General features: G+C 44.2%; 1 protein-coding gene across 1 annotated transcript; it reads left to right on the forward strand.

Moving 5' to 3' along the window:
• Positions 1-1,002: 1,002 nt before the first annotated feature.
• Positions 1,003-18,451, forward strand: arid1aa (AT-rich interaction domain 1Aa). The gene is given in 21 exon segments (XM_034102474.2): positions 1,003-2,242; positions 4,715-4,933; positions 5,942-6,436; positions 6,439-6,777; positions 6,893-6,988; positions 7,677-7,917; positions 9,283-9,372; positions 9,479-9,649; positions 10,217-10,574; positions 10,691-10,836; positions 10,931-11,016; positions 11,125-11,334; positions 11,428-11,632; positions 11,798-11,933; positions 12,083-12,252; positions 12,359-12,548; positions 13,216-13,341; positions 13,906-13,999; positions 14,140-14,974; positions 15,089-15,219; positions 15,307-18,451. Coding segments are annotated over 21 exon segments (7,125 nt in total). The 5' UTR covers positions 1,003-1,315; the 3' UTR covers positions 17,167-18,451.
• Positions 18,452-24,241: the final 5,790 nt, after the last annotated feature.

Below are 24,241 nucleotides of genomic sequence, written 5' to 3' on the forward strand. Positions count from 1 at the left end.
CACACACACACACTTCTCATTACCACCCCCTTCTCAATGCTGTGCACACACCCTGTGCATTTTGTGGATGCCAAAAATGTCTGCTTCATTTGACTGAGGAGAGGCGGGGGACAAATGCTCAATTTTTCTAATTGTGGGGAGACTTTGAAACTGTTCATGCATCCTCTGTCTGGTAGATAGGGTCTGTTTTTTTTTCTTTCCCTGTACCGCGTAGTTCAATGTTAGTAGGGTGAGAGAGAGCCTGTGAGCACCCATCCCCCCACACTCAGCAGAGGAGTGTTTCTGCTGGAGTGAGAGACAGACAGAGAGGAGAGGGGGTGGTAGAGGAGAGCAGAGCAGGCAGGGGAGGGAGGAAGAGGGAATGTGCATTGGTAGTCTCGTTTGCTGCAAGGCTTCCTTCTACTCTGGAAAAACCTGTGTGTGTTGCCTTTGCTTGCCTAAATACCACTCAGAATCACTGGTGGAAATCAAGTATAAACAACAATGTACAAAGGCAGATTTCTGAGCTGTAATATATTTATAGATATGACTATCACTACCCTTTTTTTTTACCCTTCTTTTCCCCCAAGTATGGATTAGTAGGCTACTGTGTGTATGTGTGCGTGGAAGCCAGACTCCCCGTTTCATTTAATAACCATCTTGCAGTATGTGCTGTACAACTCTTCACACTCGCAACTGTGTCATTCACATACGTGCAAAACACACATAAGTAAAATAATATAAACAATATGTCTTAAATGTATTAGTCCCCCCTTTCCCTGATCACTCACTGAAATAAACTAGTAATATGATTGTGTTGTGCTGAGCGGTTGGTTTAGAGTACATAGTTCCTATATGTTGGTAACAGTACATTGGTAAGTTGTGTGAACATTAGACTATCTTCGTGTGAAGAAGATATTCCACCTATGGGGGGGGGGGGGGGAAAGACAATGTGGTGGTAAGAAAAAAGTCCAGTCCGCATTGGAGCGGATCCAGTCCATGTCTTGCAGCCATCTGTGCGGCTCAGTAAAATGGCTGTATGTAGCGGAGCCTCGTGTTGGTTGGGTCTGCTCCCTGCCTCTACCCGGACTCAGTAACACAACTCCCACAACAATTTCTGTCGCTTTTTTACGCATTGTATGGAGCGTCCATCATATTCTTAACCCATTTACGGAACCGGAACCGGGATGGCAGCCGGATTCGGTCCGGTATGAGGGTGGGAATGAATCGGCTCAAGGATAAATGGTTATAAACAATTATTTATATTCAATGCTAGCTTTTGATTGTGACTGACTCGCCGAGAGAGGGAGAGAGAGGTGGGGTGGGGGGGTATATCATGGCCGCTCAGGTCGCCAGCGCCGCCACTCTTAACACTAGCCCGCCTTCCGAACTTAAAAAGCCGGATCGAGACCCCAAGGAGGATTCGGTACCGGGGGAGAAGCAGTCAGACAAAAAGCAGCCGGGCTTGGGCAGCGGATCGCCGGGCCGGGGGGATCTGCAGGACGGGGCCGACGGTGGAAATGCAGGGGGAGGAGGGGAACCTGAGATGAAGAACGGGAATGGGAACCCGCCCAGGGCTAACAATAATAACCAGAATGACTCTGTCGGACCGGAGGGAAATAACCATCCCGGTTTGGTGCATCATCACGGCACCGCGTTTCCTCCTCCTTCGTACGGATATAGTCAGCACTACGGTCGGGCCCCTTTTCATCAACATGGCGGACAACAAAGCCCTGGCATGGCAGCTGCTGCGGGTCCGGTCGTTCAGTCGAGCAACATGATGGAGCCGTATCAACCTAATTCACACGAGCATGGCTTTTCCAACCACCAGTTTAACAATTATAACCAGTTTCCGAACAGAACTCCCTATCCGGGCCAAGCGTACGGTATGAACTCCCCTCGCAGTACCCAGGCGCCGACAGCTGGGGGGCAGCCAGCTAACGTTAAGCAGCAGCCACCCGCGGGAGGACCAACACCAACAGCAATGGCTGGAACTTACAGTAATCAGAGATATAACATTGGGAACCCTCAACCGACATCCACACCGACACTCAACAAGCTCCTGACCTCCCCCAGCTCTACGCGGGGTTATCCAAACTACCCGTCTAACGACTACAGCAGCCAGGAGGGAGCTACTAAGGGACCAGCAGACATGGCCAGCAGTGGGCTGTACGGAGGGAGCAACCCGGCCTGGCAACAAAGAAGCCTTCACCCGTCGCCTATGAGCCCGGGAAGTGCAGGGCAGCCGCTCGCTAGAAGCCAGGTACAGTCTCATTATTACAGGAACACGGTGTGGGCTTTAGCACGTCTCCTTCCCTCCTCCTAGCTACAACGTAGCAGGCCAGCCATTGTCTGCTACTAGTTCGCAAAGACTCTAAAATGGCTGCCTCTCGTGTGTGTTTTTTTCCTTTTACAGCACACGGTTTAAATAATTGTTGTTTTTGATATATCGATGAAGGTATGTAGCAATACAAGAGTGCCGCTTGATGAAGATATACGTTGTTGAAACGATGTAAGGACGTTCATCGAGCGAAGAAGGCCCGACTTTGAAAAGGGGCGAAAATACTCACTGAAGAGCAACGACTCGTTTTTTCTCCCATAGCGTCTGTACGCTTGTTTTACCTTGAATTTACAACGTATTGTGGTATTAATGGGTTTATTGTATACGTGTGTATACATTATAACATGTTCACACATTCGTTTTAGATAGTTTCGTATACGGTCACGTTTATATTGTTTTCTTGTGTGATAAGCTATAATTGTGTGGCTATCACGGAAGGAATGTGTTGCATGCCGAATCAGCCTCACACGGTTAGTTAAATAGCTAATATAGCTTCAATTTAAATAATTGAAATGCCCTGTCGAAATATTGGGGAAGGATGGTAATTATTACATTTTGATCACATGAATTAAAGTACTTTCCCTGTGCAGCAAAGCTGCTTGGCTTCCCATTGTATGTTGCCTGTAAACAGTCCGCTCAGCCAAATGAGTGAGTGGCTGCAGATTGCAGTTAGCACTGGGATTTGAATTGTGGAGGTAAAATCCTGCTGTCAAAGCCAGGAGATAGTTGGTCTTTGGTTGACATGCTAGCTGTAATCTGATTGGCTCCTCATCCGCTGCTCATGGCCATTACTAATTACATGTGATGCAGGGCAACAGTTGCTGATAAGTTCACCATTAATTCATCACAGGCTCACAAGAAGGATTGCTTTTTCACTCCTCAGAACTGCTCCTGTTTCACTTTCAACAAATCAGATATTGTTGGAGTAAACGTGGCCATGAATAACGTCTGCTTTTAAATTTGATCTTTTGGCAAATATTTCCCCAAATGAGACAAAAAACCTTCTTTGTTCGGGCAGCATGAGAACCAGTCCTATCACATACCCTGTAGCTTGATTCCCTAAAAAGGAACATGTTTGTGAACTACACTCTGCATTAATGTATACAAGTTGCAGACTAGTGTTGTTGGTATCAAAACTAGACAAAAATTACACATTATGGCATAATTACAGTCGTTTCATGTTTACCACATCTGCTGCTCTATTCATTCATCATCATTGGGTTTTTTTTTTAATCGATTTGGATAACATCTTATTTGTTATCTTTGATTCTCTCTGTAAACAAATTATGGAGTGTTAGACGTCTTTGTTTCATATTATAATTTGTTACACTGGAGCAATAGGCACATTTGACCACTGCCTGGGAGGATTTGTGTGAGTGTGTCGCTGCTCTGTCTGGCATGCCACACAAGTTTGACTGTGTGACTGCATAGAATTCCCCCCAATCCTCCCCGCAAGCCAATCAAAAGGCAGTCCACCATCTCTCACTTGCCAAGGGAGTTTCCTCTCTGTCTTATGCAGATTAGCCATGTGCTGCTCTTTATTTATTTCACTTCATTATCTCAGATCTGCAAAATGTCATGTAAAGCATTTTGTATACTATTTGTAAAGGGCTGTTGTTAACCAGAGGAGGCTCTCCTCAGCAAAGTGCTCATGTGGGAATTCACTTCATGTAAGGGGATACTTTCAGTTTTCAAGAAGATTTTCTTGTGTTGAAATTATCTTAAAATTCCCACTAAATGATTTTGATGGAGGTGAGGTAATAATGCATATTCACCGCAGGCAGGGCGCTAGCATAGTGACTATCTCAACGACATTGATGATTTATTAGAAGGTAGTTTACACCTGAGCATGAAAGTTTCTGCTTACCGCGCGGGCTTATAAACGGAGTAGGCTCTTGAGCATTTTTCACTCTCCTGCTGTTTTGAAAGTACTTCGCTCATTTCTGGTGTCATTCATTCAGAGCCAAACTGCCTTCTCTAGGGGAAAAAAAGCTACTTGGACCAGGCTCAAAACAGAAGCACAGCTGGGATATGTTTAAGATTGGGCAGACTGCCCTCCATTCCAAAGTAGAGATATATATATATATATATATATATAGCTCTGTTGACTTCCGAAACTATTGCAAAGTGAGGTGAAAAAAAATCAGGGTAATGACCGTGGGAAATAAGGTAAAAAAGGCACAATTTCCTCATTCATTGAAGTTAGTTTTAACACTTTAAGTTGATCAAAGTTACATAATGCAGCCAAGTAGTTTATGGAGACACTTTAATTGCCTAATTAAGTATAAGAATAAAGAGAGTGGCATGTAAGGGGTATCTCTTGCTTTCATCAATTTCTCCTATGCGGTTTTGTTGTTGACTTAATGTTTTTTCTTGTGTTTTTTCCATCTCCAGCCACCTGGTCCTATTGACCCAATGGGGAAAATGAGAGGTCAACCATATGGAGCAGGCAGTCCATACAGTCAGCAGTCACAGCAAGGGCCTCCCACAGGTCCACAACAGGGGCCAGGTTACCCTGGTCAGGGTTATGGCCCTCCAGGTCCTCAAAGATTTCCAGTGGGAATGCAAGGACGTTCACCTGGAGCCATGGGTAGCGTGCCGTATGGTCCTCAGGTATTAAACACATCTTATCTTATTCAGAACTGAGTCCTAAGCAGAGTTCCCGATTGAATATTTTTTTGCCGGTCAAAATTATTAAAAAATATAAAATTAAGTTCAAATCTTCCTGACAAAATTAGAAAAGTGCCGGTCAAAGGTCTTCTTTGTTATTTATTGAGCTTTAAAACAAATTGATATGATTCGATATTAAACGAACACATTATAGTCGATGAACTATTCAAAAGTGTACAGTAACTTACAATAACACAGGAATAATAAACGGAGCGCTCTCTCCTTCTCCTGACAGCCCGCCAGTATGATGCAGCTCGCGGATCCAGTAATGAGTGACCCCGCAGTAAACCTAAACATATCTATAACTAGTTTAGGTAGTTTCAGAGGTAATTAAAATAGCTACGTGTGATATTCTAACCTGAAGTGTGTTTTGTTCCGCTCACCGCTGCATGTGATCATGCAGAGCTGCATGTCGACTCGTCAGCAGCAGCTGATCTCTCTCTCCCGTCAGATTAGACTTTACTCGCGTTTATGTCCATATCGATCAGATCTAGCTAGTTCTAGCTAATGATATGACTACCTGCTTATTAAAAGACACCTAAACAATAAGCGTTGCTATGCAACTGGGTGAGGCCACAAAGTATAGCGCAGCATTATGCATTTGTTTACATGCCCACCAGAACCCAGAGGCATTACCAACAGATCAACGCACAATCAACCCACACAGGACATCTCTTTCTCCACATTAAATTATAGACATTAGAATTGACTACTCTTGTCTGTCACATAATCTTTTGTCTGTCACATAAGTGGCGCAACTGATGCGGTATTGCGCTAAGGGGAAATTATTTTTGACCGGAGAGATTTAGATTTGCCGGTCTTCAGCATATTTTACCAGTCATAGTCCGGTAATTACCGGCTAATGGGAACTCTGGTCCTAAGTGACACATTTTATCTGCATCAGCGTTTCAATTGCGTTTGAAGTCTTATGTATATGTTTATTCTGTGTAGATGGGATCTTATGGACAGCAGGGACCAGGAGGCTATGGCTCTCAGGGCCAGGCACCGTATTACAACCAACCCGGCCAGGCTCCTCACCCGAGCCAGCAGCAGACCCCTTACTCCCAGACCCCACCAGGACAACCGGGGGGCCAGGCACCTTACCCAGGGCAAACCCACCCTGCACCGACTTCTGCTTCACACACCCAGGGAGGACCACCTTATCAGCAGCCCCCACAATCCCAGGGGCCGCTGCCAGGCCCGTCCCAAGGGCCTACACAGTCTCAGCCACCTTATTCCCAATCCTCAACCCCACAATCTGGCCAGTCTCTCTACGCCCAGCAGCAGGGTCCTCCCAGTCAGGCCCCGCAGCAGCCAAGTTCCCAGGAACCCCCAGGATCACAGGGCCAGTCCAACTACCCAGGGTCCACACAGGGGCCTCAGCAGCCCCCTTCGCAGCAGCAGCAGCAGCAGCAGCAGCAGCAGCAGCAGCAGCAGCAGCAGCAGCACAGCCACAGCCCCAGCCCCAGCCCCAGCCCCAGCCTCCACAGCCACAGCCCCAGCCTCCACAGCAGCCACCAGGACACAGCCAACACCCACAGGGCCAGCCTGCAGCGTACTCACAGAACCCTCAGCAGCAGCAGCAGCAGCAGCAGCAGCAGCAGCAGCAGCAGCAGCAGCAACAACAACAACAACAACAACAACAGCAACAACAGCAGCAGCAACAGCAGCAACAGCAACAGCAGCAACAGCAACAGCAGCAACAACAACAACAACAACAACAACAACAGCAGCAGCAGCAAGCACAACAGTCCCCTTATCAGCGGTTTCCTCCTCCACCACAGCAGGTACTACCCCCAGTCAGGCAACATAGCTATCATACTTAATTAAATACTGTGATCACATGCATGCTGTCCTGTAACTCTGGCAGTATACTTAAGCATGTGTTCTGGTGTCTTTTAGGAGGTATCGCAGGACTCATTTCAGTCCAACGCCCCTCCATCCACTCAGCCTAAATCTGGCCCAGAAGACAGTCAAGGCCGCCCCTCCAGCCTTCCGGTCAGTTTCTTCTTAAGTCTCTGCTGGAACATAGAAAGCCTTTCACATTTTATTTGTCTTTCACCCCGAGGAGAGGGCAAGTTTCTATTTGTGTCCTTGTTTAAATTCCACTGGACATATTAATCTGTCAATATATCGAATATATGACTATGAGGCCCATCAAATTAAATTAAATTCCCCCTTTTAAATGTCAACTATAAAAAAAAATTAAGCTTTCATTTTGCTTTCCGTTTGTGTTGTGGCTGCTTCCGCCCCTTAATGATTTTAGACTTTGTGCGAGAGCAGATTTTGAGAAACATCTGTGTAAAAGGGGCTGTGTAAATGAGTACATATCAGATAAACACAAGACAGTTTGTTTGTGTATTACAATCACATGGCAAGGCTGCTGCTACATGCTGACTCAGCTGGCATCCTACAAGCCTTAGTAACCATGACAACCCCTGGCCCTAATGCACACTCGTTTTTTTCTTTGAAAAAGATAAATAAGGACAAAGGCCTCTGGGCCTTTGTGTGCGTGTGTAGTACCTGTATGTGTGTCACTGGTATATAAACAACAGAGCAGAAATTGCAACCTGCTGATACTACAGCCGGAGTATTAAACAAACATAACAGTTTTCTTTTTTTTCGAACTGTTTAGAGTATTTCATGTTTGTGACCCTTCTTCTGCCCTTCCTGTTTGTCTTTTCAGGACCTATCGGGGTCCATCGATGACCTCCCTACAGGTGCAGAGAGCGCCCTGAGCCCCGGTGTGAGCACGTCAGGTGTGTCGAGCAGCCAGGGCGAGCAGAGTAACCAGGCTCAGTCGCCCTTCTCTCCTCATACGTCTCCCCACCTGCCAGGCATCCGAGGGCCTTCACCTTCACCAGCTGGCTCCCCTGCCGGTGCCAGCACGCCTCGCACAGGACCGCTGTCACCCGCCAACATGCCAGGTGGGCTGATCCCTCACACACTGAAATTAGGCATATGATCATTAGCAAGTTCTGAAATTCTGAATGATTTTCATTGCAATACATGACAAATATTCTCTAAACATTTAATGGATAACACTTCATATAAAAACTATTATTATATATACTTTTTTATTCAAGTGCTTCCCTCTGAAATGTCTTTAACTTAGAATTACACGGTACCATACTCTAATAACTAGGGATGCACGATATTGGTTTTTTGAAACCGATACCGATAACTTCCTGCTTCTCAAGACCGATACCGATAACCGATAATAATATAATATATATATATTAAATGTACCTGTAGTTTTTGCACACCTGGTGGTAAAAAAAAGACTAGTAGTGAGCAAATGACATGAGCATTACTACTATGAACAAAACAAAGCCAAGAACAGTTTTGACTCTTCAAAGTGATCATATTTATTTTCCCAAATAAAGTTCTTGCCTTTTTCAAAAGCCTCGTCGATAGGTAAAAGCCCCGGTGCCTTTGCAGCTGGCTTTGGATTCACCGCTAGTTTAGCAGCGCAGGCGTCTTCGTACGCTTTTAACACACCATCGTAGCGATGGCGATGTTTCAGGTGACTAATCAGGTTGGAAGTATTATAGCTCGTTGCCTTTTTCCCTCCTCGTGGAACTTCTGCATTGCATTTGTTAATACAAATAGCAAGCGAACTATCTAACTGAAACTTTGAAATAGTCCCATACTACCGACGACATGTTTGTTTACTGTCCTGGCTTCACGGCCGCACACCATTGACGTCACAGCCAGGCATGAGTTAGGGAGCGCTGGATTTGTGAAAAACTCCCCTCTTCCTAAACCACTAATACCACAGTACTGGCAAAACGGGAGGAGCCGAGTGAAAAACAAGCGCCCCTCATCCCAATCCACCCACACCGCAGTAGTTTTTCTTTTTTTTACCCAAAAAATATATTGTATATTATCGGGGCTATTAATACTTTTATCGGGTTTATCAGGATGACGTTAAAATTCCTAATATCGGACCACCACTACTAATAACACTATTCTCTTCTATTCACTTTATTGAAGCCATAATGCTTTCTAAAAAATATATGCATTCTTACTTACTCACCCAATGGGTCCAGCAGTAAATGCTTACCAATCCTGTTTGAATCACTGGCCCTAGGTTTCTTTCTAGGGTTATTGAATTTCTCCATTTATAATCGATACCCATTCGAAAGTTTTTCAACCACATTTTTAGTATAGATACAACTGTTACATACTACTTAACTTCCTACTCAACATTTGGTAACTGACAAGCACGGTACCTTGAAAGTCAATTATTGTACCCGCTTTCGACTCATAACTCATATTATGATTTTTAGGCACCCAGATGCCTCCCAGGCCATCGAGTGTGCATTCAGATGGGAGTCTACATCCTGCAATGAGCCAGTCTCCCATGGCGCAGGACAGAGGTATGCTGCAGTCAAAACGCAAAGTGTACATAGAGATTTACACGTCAACAGTGTTCGACGCAGAAACTGATTCTGAGCGCCTTCTCCATCTCCACCCCTCTTTCAGGGTTTATGCAGAGAAACCCTCAGATGCCCCCTTATGGCTCCCCCCAGTCAGCCTCTGCACTGTCCCCGCGACAGTCCTCAGGGGGACAGATGCATCCTGGGATAGGCCCATATCAGCAGAACAACTCCATGGGTGGTTATGGACAGCAGGGGGGACAATATGGCCCACAAGGTGTGTACTATTACATTATCTTCATTATGTTTTACTTGAAGAGAGATTTATTTACTATAAATTATGCTCTGATGATTTGGAAAGATTAATTATATAATGGGCTTTAGAGGAGGATTTTTTTTAAACGATTATGTTGCAAAAAGTTTTCCACTTAATTTACTTATATTTCTGAGGTTCTCTAGTGTTTAGTTTCCATTAGGAAAACCTATGGAATATATCTCCCCTGCCTCATATGAATACCATGGTCCCTCCCTCTGACTCTGTTGCAGCTATTTATAGCTGTGAAGCAGAGAGTCAGCTGACGTAGCAGAGCCTCCTGTCAGTAGAGCTGAGACTGTGACGAAGGCTTGTTGCTCAGGGTGCATAGCTCTCTCTGCTAGCACACTGTAGGAAAAAAGTCTGCATCACATAGCTCTTGAGTAAAAGACTCTTGTTGCTCCGAATATCCACATTTAAAGTGAACACAAATCATTTCTGACTGTTGCCGTGTTTTTTCAAGACCAGTATACAGCCACAGCCAAGTGATTTCTCTCCCTGATAATCCTTTTCTAAAAATGACATCCTTAGGTTATCCACGGCAACCTGGCTATGGAAACATGCCCAACGCAAACTACACTGGTCCGGGCATGGGCCCAATGAATGCCATGGCAGGACCGGGTGGGGGACCGCCGTATGCCGGCATGCCCCCCGGAAGGATGCCTCCTCATCAAATGGGGCCACGTCCCTATGGCCCAAACATGGGCCCAAACATGGGTCCAAACATGGCCCCCAACATGGCCCCCAACATGGGGCCCAACATGGGCCCTAACATGGGCAACATGCCACCCCAGGTAGGCTCAGGCATGTGCCCTCCTCCAGGCATGAACAGAAAGCCCCAGGACCCCTCTGCCATGCAGCATCCTGCCACCAACTCCATGCACAACAGGTAGGTTTACCATGGAAACGGTTCACCTCACACTAGACCTCTGATTGACTTTATGAGATGCCTGTTCCATACTTTGGCACTTTTATGAAAACCAGATTTATTTTTCCTCTGGCCAGGATGCCTGGATACCCCAACATGTCTCCAGGAATGATGGGCTCCGGCCCACCCTATGGCCCTCCTATGAACAACATGCCTGGAATGATGAACCCTCAAGGTGGATCACCTTATCCCATGGGGCCGAACATGGCCAATAACTCAAGTGGTAAGTTGTACAGAGATGACCAGCCCTAGCTTTGTTCACTTGTTTTTAATGTGGCATTTTAAAAGCTAATTCCAATCCCTACTATTGTGTCAAGGTATGGCCCCCAGTCCAGAAATGAACAATAAGATGAATAATAAAGTAGATGGGGGTGCAACACCCAAGCCGGAGCCCAAATCCAAGGTAACCTGTCGACCACATGTTGTGACGGCATTATATTAGAAAACTTTAGAAAGTCTTCAACCCATAAATGTCTACAATTCTATTATTTTTTTCCTTTTTTAAATGTAGAAGTCCAACTCTTCGACCACTACCAATGAGAAGATAACCCGTCTGTATGAGTTAGGACCGGAGCCGGAGAGAAAGATATGGGTGGACCGATATTTGGCTTTTGTGGAAGAAAAAGCCATGCCGATGACCAACCTGCCCGCTGTGGGCCGCAAACCCCTTGATCTCTTCCGACTGTATATGTCAGTCAAAGAGATCGGAAGCATGGCACAGGTTAATACTGCATTTATAAATTACAATTAATTCAAGACTACATGTATTGCTTGCCCCCCTATTCTAAGTATTATGTGTTTATGCATCTCCCAGGTGAGTAAGAATAAGAAATGGCGCGATCTGGCCACATCCCTGAATGTGGGTACATCCAGCAGTGCTGCCAGTTCTTTGAAGAAACAGTACGTCCAGTGTCTGTACGCCTTTGAGTGCAAAATTGAGCGAGGCGAGGACCCTCCTCCTGAGATTGTGACAGACAACAAAAAGAACCAAGCTGCTAAGGTCCAGCCACCCTCTCCAGGTTAGAGCTGCACTCAATTCCAATCAAATACATGTTTAAGTGCAGTTTAAATGAATGCACTTACCTACAAACATAACCTGTGTTTTTTGAGTGTAATTAAAGTCATGTACCATGTCTGTCTGCTCCTGTCTTTATTCCAAACTGAAGCGTCCCTCTGCTCCACAGCTGGGTCAGGCTCTCTGCAGGGTCCACAGACACCCCAGTCCACCAGCAGCTCCATGGCTGAGGGGGGGGACCTTAAACCTCCCACCCCAGCCTCCACTCCTCACACCCAGATGCCCCCAATGACACCCGGGTCCAGGTGACTGTTGTTTAACACCCCTGACTTTACCATTTTGTCCTAGATTTTAAGAAATTTTGATAAGAGAAACTAATTTCTTTCTGCCTCTTCCTTCCTCTCTCCCACCCATCTCCTTATTTCCCCTTCTTCTCACCCCTGCTTCTTACTAGGAGCAGCGTTAACCTGCAGGACCCCTTCTCTGAAGGAAGCGATCCTGCTTTCCCCAGGAAAAACCTCACGCCCAACTCTGCCTATCAGTCCGGCATGAACCCGGCGGACGTTCAGGGGCGCATGGGCTCCTTCGAACCCAACAAGGACCCCTTTGGTAACATACGCAAAGGTGGGCACACTGATTAAATCATGTTGTCCTTGAAACTAAAGAACTATCTATATTACTTGTTGAGTTAGTCTATTATTAATGCAAATTATTTTGAATGCATTTCCAGTCGGGGAACACTTCCTACCAGCTAACCCAGGCCCTAACAGCGGGGTGGGGGACCATCAGCAGCAGCAACCGCCACAACCACAGCAGCAGCAACATCAGCCTCCATTCAACAGAGGGCCGCCTGGGGCCATAGGCACGGGGCCCATGGGGCCCAGACAGCAGTATCCCTATGGACCAGGTTACGACAGGAGGTACAAATCAGTGATAGGAAGATGGAATTTTCAAGGTTGTTGAACACTGATTATAACCAGCAGCTATTTTTATGATTAGTCACACCTAAACGTTCTTATGCAGGTCATGAAAGGTCTTTCTAAAGCTGAACATGTTAGTGATTGAACGAATTTCAAGAAATGGGTCATGGGAATGGGCCAAGGAGTCAGCTAGCTTATTACACATTAGTCGATGTAATGCCATGGATTGACATGGTTTGGTTATTACAAATGTACCAAAAAACACTCAAAATTCAGTCAACAGATCTGAAAGACGTTTTACTTTTTTAAATATAAATTGAGTTTGGAATGTGGCACACGTGTCATGTCCATGCTTATCTTTCCAGTGCACTTTACTTTATATCGGTTGTGAAATGATATCTATTTACTGAATTTCTTTGTGAACAGATTGGTTTCTATTAGAAAAATTGCTACTCTGAAAAATATTTCCACATAAATAATTTGTTGCAAAATGACTGATAGCCCAGTTGTACCTATTTGGACTCGTAGCATCTGATATCTGGCTAGTAACCGATATTCATTTTCCACCAAAGTATTCATGTTGTAGTATGATCAGAACCATTTTTTATAAATATTTGTGTCTCTGTAAAGATTTAAATGTACCATGTGTATTGTTCTGGTTATCCAGATCGGAGCCGGGAATGGGCCCAGAGGGCAACATGGGATCCGGGGCTCCTCAGCCAAACCCTATGATGCCTGCCAATGCCGACGCAGGGATGTATTCGCCAAATCGCTTCCCACCACAGCAGCCACGGTCAGTACCCATAGCCCCTGTCAATGGAAACTGTTCAAACTTCATAAAAAACATATTTGCGTTTTTACAAAGTGTACCATCTTAAACATTTCTACATTAATAAGCATTATAAATGAAATGCTTTACCTTATGGGTAACATTTTAATTCTACATCTCAATTGTTCACAACGTTTTTTTTGGTTTGGGTTTCTTGTATGTGGGTGTGGTAAAGGCAGCACAGTCATGTTGGAATGAAATGTGAATCCCATTTTATAAAATTACTCTAAGCCTATATTATACCAGCTAGTTTGCAGTACAATTAACACAAATGGTTTAGTTTTTCTATTTAGCATAATATTTAAACAGTATTATAGATGTATACAAAAAATCCTATTGATTCAACTGAGATGGGTATAAAAACAAATTTAAGAATAATGAGTATGTAAAGCTTTAAATAAATACAAACTCTTGATATGTTTTGCTCACAAAACACTATAAGACATAATGTTGACTGTAAATGTGAGCTTGCGACATAGAAATGCATATTATGTTCATGATCACATTGACGAGGCATTATGTTTGCAGGCATGATTCCTATGGTAATCAGTATGCTGGACAGGGAACGCCCCCTGGAGGCTCTTACCAAAATCAGCAGCCTGGAATGTACCCACAACAACAGGTCAATGATTTATCTGCACTACACTCACTCACATGATGCTCAATACACTGTATTGACTTAGTATATATTTTAGTGATTTAGTTTTGTTCTACTGTTATGGTGTGAAATCAATTGTCTCTCTGTACCTTTTTGATACGTAGGGTTACAAGCGTCCTGTCGAAGGGGGTTATCCTCCATCAAAACGTCATGAGGCGGAGTACAGTGGGCCCTTCCATGGCGGACAACAACCTCCGCAACAGCAGCAGCAGCCAGGAGGGGCCCCTGCACCCTCTTCAGGACAGCAAGAGTCGTACAATCAGTACAGTGGCAGCGGGCCCTACCCCGGCCCTGATCGGCGTCCACCTGGCCCAGGCAATCAGTTCCCATTCCCATTTGGCCGTGAGCGTATGCAGGGTTCGACGGGGCCCAACGCTCAGCCCAACATGCCCCCCCAGATGATGCAGCCTGGCCCCGAGGGTCCTCAGGGAGGTATGTGGCAGGGGCCACGAGACATGAACTATCAGAACTACCCCGGTCGGCAGGGCGGCCCACCCCAGGGACCCGGTTACCCTGGTATGAACCGCTCTGAGGAGATGATGTCGTCAGAGCAGCGCATGAATCACGATGGCCAGTGGGGTAGTCAGATGGGCCCTCGGCAGCCTTCTTATGGTCCAGCCGGGCCCGGCCAGCCAATGCCACGCCCGGTACAGTCCACCTACCAGTCCCTTCAGGGGGTGCAGAACCACATTCCACAGGTGTCCAGCCCCGCCTCCATGCCCCGCCCCATGGATAGCAGGACATCACCGAGTAAATCTCCCTACATGCACGGAGTCATGAAGATGCAGAAGGCCGGCCCTCCAGTGCCTGCGTCTCACATAGTGCCCCCTCCGGTGCAGTCGCCCCTAATAAGGCGAGACATGCCTTTTCCCCCAGGCTCTATAGAAGCCTCCCATCCTATCCTGAAACCACGGCGAAGACTTACCGTAAAAGATATTGGTATGCCTAAAATTAAATAATATAGTATATTTAAACATTAAACCTTTTTATGATTGACAGCACTACTATAACTATGTGGTTCTAAGTTGTTGCTTTTTTGTCTTGAATCCTTAGGAACCCCGGAGGCCTGGAGAGTCATGATGTCTCTAAAGTCTGGTTTGTTGGCTGAAAGTACGTGGGCCTTAGACACCATCAACATCCTCCTGTATGATGACAACAGTATTTCCACCTTTGAGCTCAATACGGTGAGACTTAATGACTGTTTATAACAATCACTATGCACAGTATCCTTAACGATCATGTCTAACGTTTGTCTAATGTTCTTTCTTCAGTTACCCGGCCTACTGGAGTTGGTGGTTGAGTATTTCAGACGCTGCCTCATCGAAGTCTTTGGCATTCTGCGGGAATACGAGGTGGGAGACCCTGGCCAGAGGACACTACTTGATCCTGATGCCTTGAAACGAGACTGGGACAACGAAGGAGAGGAACTTCGAGCTGAGGATATGGAACAAGAGGATGGAGACGAAGATGAAGAGGAGGAACAAGAAACAGAGTCCCCAGTGCGTGTGAAAGAAGAGGAAGAGCAGTGCTCTGAGTCTCAGGCTCAAGGGGAGAAGACAGAAGATGAGGACAGGAAGAACAAGGGTTCCTCCTCTGACCAGACGGGCTCATCGCAGTCCTTAGCTGCCCATGAAAGACCCCAACAGGCCAGCAAGTTTGACAAGTTCCCTCTAAAGGTGATACGAAAGAAGGACCCATATCCAGCTAATAATAATCACGGCAAAATGCAAGAGTTTGACAGCGGGTTAATTCATTGGAGTGCTGGCGGGGGAGACTCAACAGAGCACATCCAGACTCACTTTGAGCCACGCAAAGACTTCTTGGAACCACGACAACGAATATGTGTGCCCTCAAAGTTGCTGAAGCAACGCGTCCCAGAAGTTTACCTGGAAAATAGTTTGCTAACTGATGAAGAGGAAAGGAAGAATCAGGATGAAGAAGAAAGGTCAAAAGAGACTTCTTCCTCTGAGAAAGCTGCGGAGGCAGAGAAGACCAGCCCCTCTCTGGACAATGAGGAGGAGAGAAAAAACGATTCTGAGACAAAAACAGTGGAGAAAGTTGATCACCAGGAGAATAATCGACCCATTCCTTCCCTTGACATTCTCTTCACCCCGAGGGCAAAGCAGACTGGCATCATCCTGGAAGATGAGCCTCACAGTAAAGACGAGGGGCCGCTCATCGCACTGGCTAACTGGCAGGACTCTTTAGCCCGCCGCTGCATTTGTATCTCCAACATTGTCCGGAGCCTCTCCTTTGTGCCAGGCAATGACCACGAGATGTCCAAACATCCTGGGCTGCTGCTGCTGCTGGGCCGCCTGATCCTGCTCCATCACAGGCACCCTGAGCGCAAACAAGCACCGCTCACCTACGAGAAAGATGAGGATTCAGAAGAGGGCATGGGCCAAAGGGATGAATGGTGGTGGGACTGCTTGGAGCTCCTGCGGGAGAACACACTGGTCACTTTGGCAAACATCTCAGGCCAACTAGACCTCTCAATCTACCCCGAGAGCATCTGCCTGCCTCTGTTGGATGGTCTTCTCCACTGGGCTGTTTGCCCATCGGCAGAGGCCCAGGACCCCTTCCCCTCCCTGGGCCCCCACAGTGCTTTGTCACCTCAGAGACTGGTGCTGGAAACACTTAGCAAACTAAGCATCCAAGACAACAATGTGGACCTCATCCTGGCCACTCCGCCATTCAGTCGGTTGGAGAAGCTATACGGGAACCTGGTGCGGCTAATCGGAGACAGGAAGGTTGCCGTCTGCAGGGAGATGGCCGTGGTTCTACTAGCCAACCTAGCCCAGGGTGATACCGTCGCAGCTCGAGCAATCGCGGTGCAGAAAGGCAGCGTGGGGAACTTGCTGGGCTTCCTGGAGGACAGTCTGGCCGCCACGCAGCTCCAGCAGAGCCAGAGCTCTCTGCTACACCTACAGGGAATGCACTTCGAGCCCACAAGTCCAGACATGATGCGGCGGGCTGCCCGGGCGCTGCACGCCTTAGCCAAGGTGGAGGATAACCACTCAGAGTTCACACTACAAGAGTCCCGACTCCTCGACCTTTCAGTGTCTCCCCTTATGAACTCACTGGTTTCTCATGTTATCTGTGATGTACTCTTTTTGGTGGGCCAGTCATGACAGCTGTAGGGAGCCTTGGCTCCACATTTTGGGGGGTTTTATCCCCATTCCCCTCTTCCCTGGAAACCTGGCTTGTGTGTGTTAACAGGGCAAGGAAAGTTCAAGTGACTGTCTTTAATTTATGAAATCCTTCAGACTCCATTCTCTGAGCCCTCCGCAGGCCGTCCTTGCTCGAGGAGGGCTATCACAGAGCTGTGTGGGATTACAAAACCGGAGAGATGCCCACAAAGTGACACTACTTGCAACAGGAATGCCAACTGGATGACATGGAGCAGAGCACAGCGGTTGGGAGACTGTTCTGCACTTGGGGGGAAAAGTACTTTTTAATAAAGATGAATAAATAAATAAATAGCTGAAAAACAAAAACTGTAACCAAAGTTGCTGTCTCGTTTACAGTGAGTTTGGGAGACACAGCGTGCCCTAGCTCTCCCCTCGAGGGCACAATGAGTCTGTAACTGGTTGACTTTCAGAGGTGAAACAGACTGACAAGTGGCCTACTGGTTATAGTTGCTGTAGTTGGATTTTCACCAGTCAGCCCGACAGTAGACTAAGTGCTGTCAATAGACACCGGGGAGGCCTGTGCAGTGTGCAGTAGATTGTAGGACATTTTCTGTACCGTACTGCTCTTGAGTGTAAGCATTCTGTATCACACGTTTCACAAAGAAGCAGAAGATGCAGCTCTTCTAGAGTTTTTGAGGTCATTTTTAGTTTGGTGTTAAACAGAAAATGGCTTTCTTCCCCAAAGTATCAAGAACCTACAACACCCTTACCTCCTCTTATCCCTTGATTGTATGAATACCCTTATGAAAAGAAATCACCTCTTAGGACTGGTTTTCAACTTCAAATACAGCTTTGCTGTGGTGTATATATAATGTTGTACATTACACTTCCTTTCTCTGTGTCTGTCTCTGTCTGTGTCACTATTCTCACACTTGTTATTGGTGAGGGATTGAGGCTGACATGTGAGTGTGGTCTGTGATCTCCAGTCCCCACCGATTAGACCCACACCTCCGGTCTCTCCACAGCTCCGTAGTATGGCAGACACGGCTAAAACTTGTTATCTCCTGGTACAACAAAAATAAACTAGATGAAGTACACATTTGACAATTTTTCTTCAGTCATGGATTCTGCATATTTGTATTTCAGACTATGTAGCTAAGACAACATGTAAATTCCTCCCTTTCCCTTTTTTGGCTCAATGAATATCATTTATTCAGTATGAAATCTTTATACTATATGTTCCACGTGTTAAGAATAAATGTACATTAAATCTTCGTAAGCTGTTGATTGTTTTGTTCTTCTGGAATAGTGACCTCCATCGAATGTGTGAATTTGCACACAATTGGGTTGAAACGAATTTCTGAAGTGCATGCTTCTTCACCTCAGTGCTCAGGAAACACTGTTCTACTCAGCGTGCTTGACTCATCATTTTAATTACTGTTTACATTAGCAGCTTCATTACTGTTTCTGTGTTTCAGTAAAAAAAAATGCGAACATGTTTAAAAAAAAAAAACGATGGCGCCATCAGCGAGTTGTCTCGCCTAACTTGAACAGGCTACATAGCATAAAGACTGAAGGAGGGCCACATTTAAACTCTATATCCATTTTTATATTTATCAAAACCGCTTTATGCTTTCCACTAAAGCTAAACATTTCCGCTAAATCTTTATCGGGGGCCAAACGGAACCCGCTTCATGTTCCATTTAGTACAAATCTGAAAAGCACACTTAATGACTATCAGAATTGTGTGTATTGTCAATTAGAATTTTACAAACAATTTTCTTTGCTGTTTTGGTGCATTCAGATAAAAGCAAGTACTATTAAAACCAAGAAACACAGAACAGAAATTAATTCAACACAAATATGAAAAAGAATACACACATGGCATGGACATTTCTACTGATCATAATTCCATTGTTGAGGTCTACTAAAATAGATTTATGTTGTGCAATGTTCCAAAATCACATTGGTTTCTCATACAGCATCTCTGTATAGTATGTGTATTCACTCTGTCCTAAACGGCTTGTTGGAGCTCCTGCCCCCCCCCCCCCCCCCCCTATGAGCCCAGTGGCCATCTGCGAGACACAGCCCGAACACAAAAACACATCAAGCCCCCAGGAAATACGCCGGACTCTGATGAGAATATTCGTTGTGGCCAAACGGCGGTACTACACTTTCGTTAGGTTGCTGGGTCCGGAAACACTTTTTCCCATTGACTTACATTGGGAAAGAGTGGTCTGTAAATCGTTGGATAATTTTTTGTTTCGTCGTTTTCGTCGCCCTTATTAAAAACATTCGGTCCTCAAATTGTAAAATGTGCTTATAACGTTATTCTGAGAGTTATTTTCCTCGGCATTATGAACGTGCATCTAACTCACGGGACCGTGCTGCCCGGCACGTTCATGTTACGTGTTCTAACCAAGCGGCAAACTCTGGGGAACAGCCGGGAAGCCAATACGGAAGTGCCACACACTGCAGTTCATATATTGGCCGATAGGCGATGGCTGCAGAAAGGAGCAATTTCCATAGACCCCATGTTAAAGTGCCCAACTTTACAGCAGAAAAAAACATGTTTCTGTCCCTGGCATACATTTTTATTATCGATATAGTTAGATTCCACCTTCATGATTATGGATCTGTGAGTGAATTGTTTTCTAACACGACCCTTTTATTTATATTAGGTCTTAAAGTTTGGGCATAAATGAGGGCGTGGTCACATTGAGTGACGGCTCTGTCAAGTGCCTGCCGCTGTTAGCTTCTTGTCTCTCTGCTAGCTGCTCCGTGAAGCTAGCTACAGGGACTCTGCCTACTCAGCTCATCCAGTAAACACAACTTGTAGCCGGCCGTGGTTGTTTGTTCATCATGCTTATATATCGGACTATTGTGACTCGCTCTGCGGTTAAAACAGACGGTGCATGAATGCGGTAAGTAAAATTTGAGTGCTTTATTTATGTGTTAATGATTTTAATCAGCTACGTAATGAATGGTAAGGCTTGAGTTAGCATGTAAGCTAGTGGTAGCTACATCGGTGCTAACGATGCTAATCGTAGCCTCCAAGTTAAAACCATAGACTGTATATATAAAGGTTAAAACGAAATAGACAAGTGTTAAGCGTTAAGTGGGATAATACTGTCGAACAAACGACTTCTGTTTGAGGTTGATAAAATAAGGTTACATCCTTGTAACTTAGAGATATTTTATTATGTAGGTAGAACTGTATGCATCTAAGGTTAATTTAAATTGGCTATGCTCAAGTATGTAGACAAGCTAATGTCGAAGTAGTGTATGTGAAATCAACCTCACAATAAGATGTGTGTATATTACAATTATTAATGTCATATTTCAAGATGATTACTTAGATATTACAATATGGTTGATTGAGCTGGAGTTCATTATCGAGCTTACACGATAACGTCACAGTCATCTGAAGAACGAACCCAAACCTTATTGTTTTTATTAATTGCATTACCAAATGGGTATCAAATAAACAGTAAGCATTGGTAACACAACTTCCAAAGTTACAGTAAAATAAAAAGGACCCTGACTCGGACAATACACAATCCAACATGTTCAACAGAAGAGAACAAGTTATATTGTTTGTACACATGGTACTTTACATATATATATATCTGTTTGTTTAAAGTGTCCAGGTAATGCAGACAGGCTGGACCAGAGAGTGAGAGACAGAACTGGACTCCTCACAGCAGTGAACTTCAGCTCAGGTACAAACTCTTTTTTCATACTGTACAAAGAATCAAGAAAGATATTGGTTTAATTGAATGAAGTATTGACTTTAATACACTGATATGTATTCCACTAAACAATACTAAATACTAGATCACCTACACATCAGTTAAGTTGAGGGTTTATTCCATGCAAAAAGTTACATTTAGATATTTAGCAATATGACTTTGTCAGCTTTCTAATTTAATGTATTGAAGGCAAAGATATTTAACACAGTGAGAACTGCTACTATTTATCTCTCAATATTGTCTGTAAAAAACGTGGTAAAAGTTATTCTTTCAGTGAGACAACAGAGCAAGCTTCTACAGTTGCACTACGTTTTAATAACAGTTCAATATTATTTTGATAATAACATATATTTCAATGTTGATGAACTTCATACTGTTCATTCATAATCTGATTGTCTTTGTAGCTCACTGTTAAAATAAAAAAAAAACATTACAACAACATAATTATATCTACAGCCCCTAAACACACAAACACACCGCTTTCATAAATAACACACTTGTTCTGCAATAATATGTTTTATGTTTCCTGTAATTTTTGTTAGCAAAGGACATGCCTGAAAGACACGACATGTTCTCCTTCTCTGAGGGTCAAGAAGAACATCCAAGAGCAACATTAAAAGCTGATGTTATGAGATTTTAAGACCAGTACAGGACATTCACTAAGAAACTACTTTTATTGTAAAAACAGTCAGCTGATCGAATGCAGCTATTTCCACATCTACACTCCATCCGCTGATTATTTCTATTTGCCTCACTTTATGAGCTTCACATCACTTGTACCGCAGAATTTGCAACGTCACAAATGAATGGGGCCAATATTCAGTCAGATGTGAATGTGTAATCTAACATTTTCAGTAAGAATAATGGACAAAAGGAATGCAAATACAAATACAATTTATTGAAATGTGAACCAAAAGTTAATCAAATGTTTTAAATAAAAAGCACATATGGACAGAAGGTGTAAACCTATTAAATGTATAAGTAAACACATTTAGTCAAATAAAGTGACAGACTAGGCCTGTGCAGTTGGTATCGGCTTTTCCCAGCATGGGCTCCTCCATCAGGAAATGGGGGGAAATGAAAATAATAAATGCTTTAGACAATAAGAAACATAAAGTTGACTGTTGAGTTGCTCAGTTTTTTTAGATTGTCAATACTATTACTGTATAACTAATATCTCAGGTTAAGAGGCACATTCAAATAAAGATTGGTCTTTAAATACATTTTGTCTTTTGAATTGTTTGTCTAAAGTCAAGGATCTAGAACTGGTACTTAGTTTGAATAATACAGTCTGGTTATTATGCTGTTTGGAGGAGGCCTCACAGGTAAGAGCACTAACTAGCTAACATCACATGTACCTTAGCTTGACTTAAATGTATAGTTAAGTGATATCAAAATATAAATAACTAATGTCATGCAAACATTAATATATGCTTGATTCCAGTGTTGAATTTAGCACAATTGCATACAAACGTTAAGGGGTTTTAAGATTCTGAAGTATTATGCTAAAAACTCAATAACTTAGATTATTATTTATAGTTTTGCTGAATAGTTTCAAGGCCGCTTACCTTAGAAACGTAAAATGCGACGGCAGCGTGCAGATGGGGAGCATGTTAGCTTAGCTTGGTAGCTTCAGCTAGCTCTGGAACTTCCAGCTATGTGGCAGCAGGTACCGCCTCTTTGCCCTTATTTGGAGCAGGCTGGAGAAAGCGGGAGTTGAACTCTGACGTCACTGTTGAGCCGTTAGTGGCCGACTCCGCCTACTAAGGGCTTCACGGCAACTCTGCAGAATCCTATGGGTGACGTCACGGACCCTACGTCCATTTATATATACAGTCTATGGTTCTAACCTAACCTATGGTTCTAACTAACAGTTTGGAGGATTTAGCAGCCTGGTATATTACACAGTTTATATATATATATATATATATATATATATATTATATATACATATATTGTGGTGACACGTTATTGGACATAATTCACCTTCTGGCTTGTGTTGCAACACGGACCCGTTAGAGTGGGACACCGGAAGTCAGATTCATTCAGGCTAGCGTGACATGCAGTAGCAACAAGTGTATTCCAGTCTTGTGTTTTAATGTATAATAAAGTGTGGAGTTCCATACTGAACACACTGCCTCCGACTCCCATTCATCGGCTCTACACTGGTGACCCCGACTTTTCCGAGATAGTTTCCGGAAACTCAACGAACATGGCTGAGCGCGATGTTTTCGTAAAGCTGCCGGAATTCTGGGAGCACGCCGCGGAGGCATGGTTCGCACACGTGGAGGCGCACTTCGCCTGCCGACAGGTCCGTGACGGGGACCTGAAATACTACCATGTTGTAGCAGCGCTGGGAAGCTCCACGTCATCCAGGTTGGTTGGATTTATCGCAGACCCCCCACACCATGGAAAATATGAGGCGATTAAGGCCCTTCTCCTTAACCTGTTAAACCCCGAGCCTGTTTTTCAGGTTTCAGGCTCGAAAATGACATTCCCAGAACAAATTACTATAACTTCACTTCTAAAATGTTTATATGAATAATTGTTGTTGTCAAAGCAAGGTTACATCTGTGAGTTGGATGTAGAAGTGTCAGAATCAATATAGATTTTTCTGTGTCAGAGTAAATTCAGATGGAACATAGCAAAAAAATGTAAATTCCTGTCTCCGCCTAAAGAAAACCCATTACTTATAGTGAAGAGTGGACCAACCTTGAATGATGGGTTAGTAGCCTAAAAGCTTTAGGAATCCAAAGTATAACATATAAGTACCCTGTATCAAGATTGAGGCAAAACAAGTGACATTTGACCTTTTTAGAGAGGTTTATGAAAATAAAGTCCAGGCGGAATAAGCTTTGGGCACATTTGGTTCCATCAGTGCCATTTGACCTTTTTCAGGTACCAGACTATAAAAATCATTGTATTACATTGAATCATCACTATAGGTATTCATTCCACCCAAATAAATCAAATAAAAATAAAATATTTCTTAAAAAATGTTAAAAATATTTCTTGACAAAAATGTTACAAATATTTTTGTGTGTAGGTAGGTGTGTGTAGGTGGAGGGGGTGGTGGAGGTGCAGGGCCTTCAGCAAACTCCAACAATTCTGCAGCAAGCTGCTCCCTGAAAGTCTTCTGGGTGTGTGGCTTTGTCCTGCTGGGGTCACACCTCATCTAACAAATGTGGAAAAACAAAGAGATTAGATTAATTCACTGGTTTATACTTATAGGATAATATTGGACTATAAATGAATAATATTACACCAAATAAATAAGTAAACACATGTATATTCATTCACTGGCCATTCATTTAGAAAATGTA

This window comes from Pseudochaenichthys georgianus, chromosome 16 (assembly GCF_902827115.2).
Source record: "Pseudochaenichthys georgianus chromosome 16, fPseGeo1.2, whole genome shotgun sequence".
NCBI lineage: Eukaryota > Metazoa > Chordata > Actinopteri > Perciformes > Channichthyidae > Pseudochaenichthys > Pseudochaenichthys georgianus.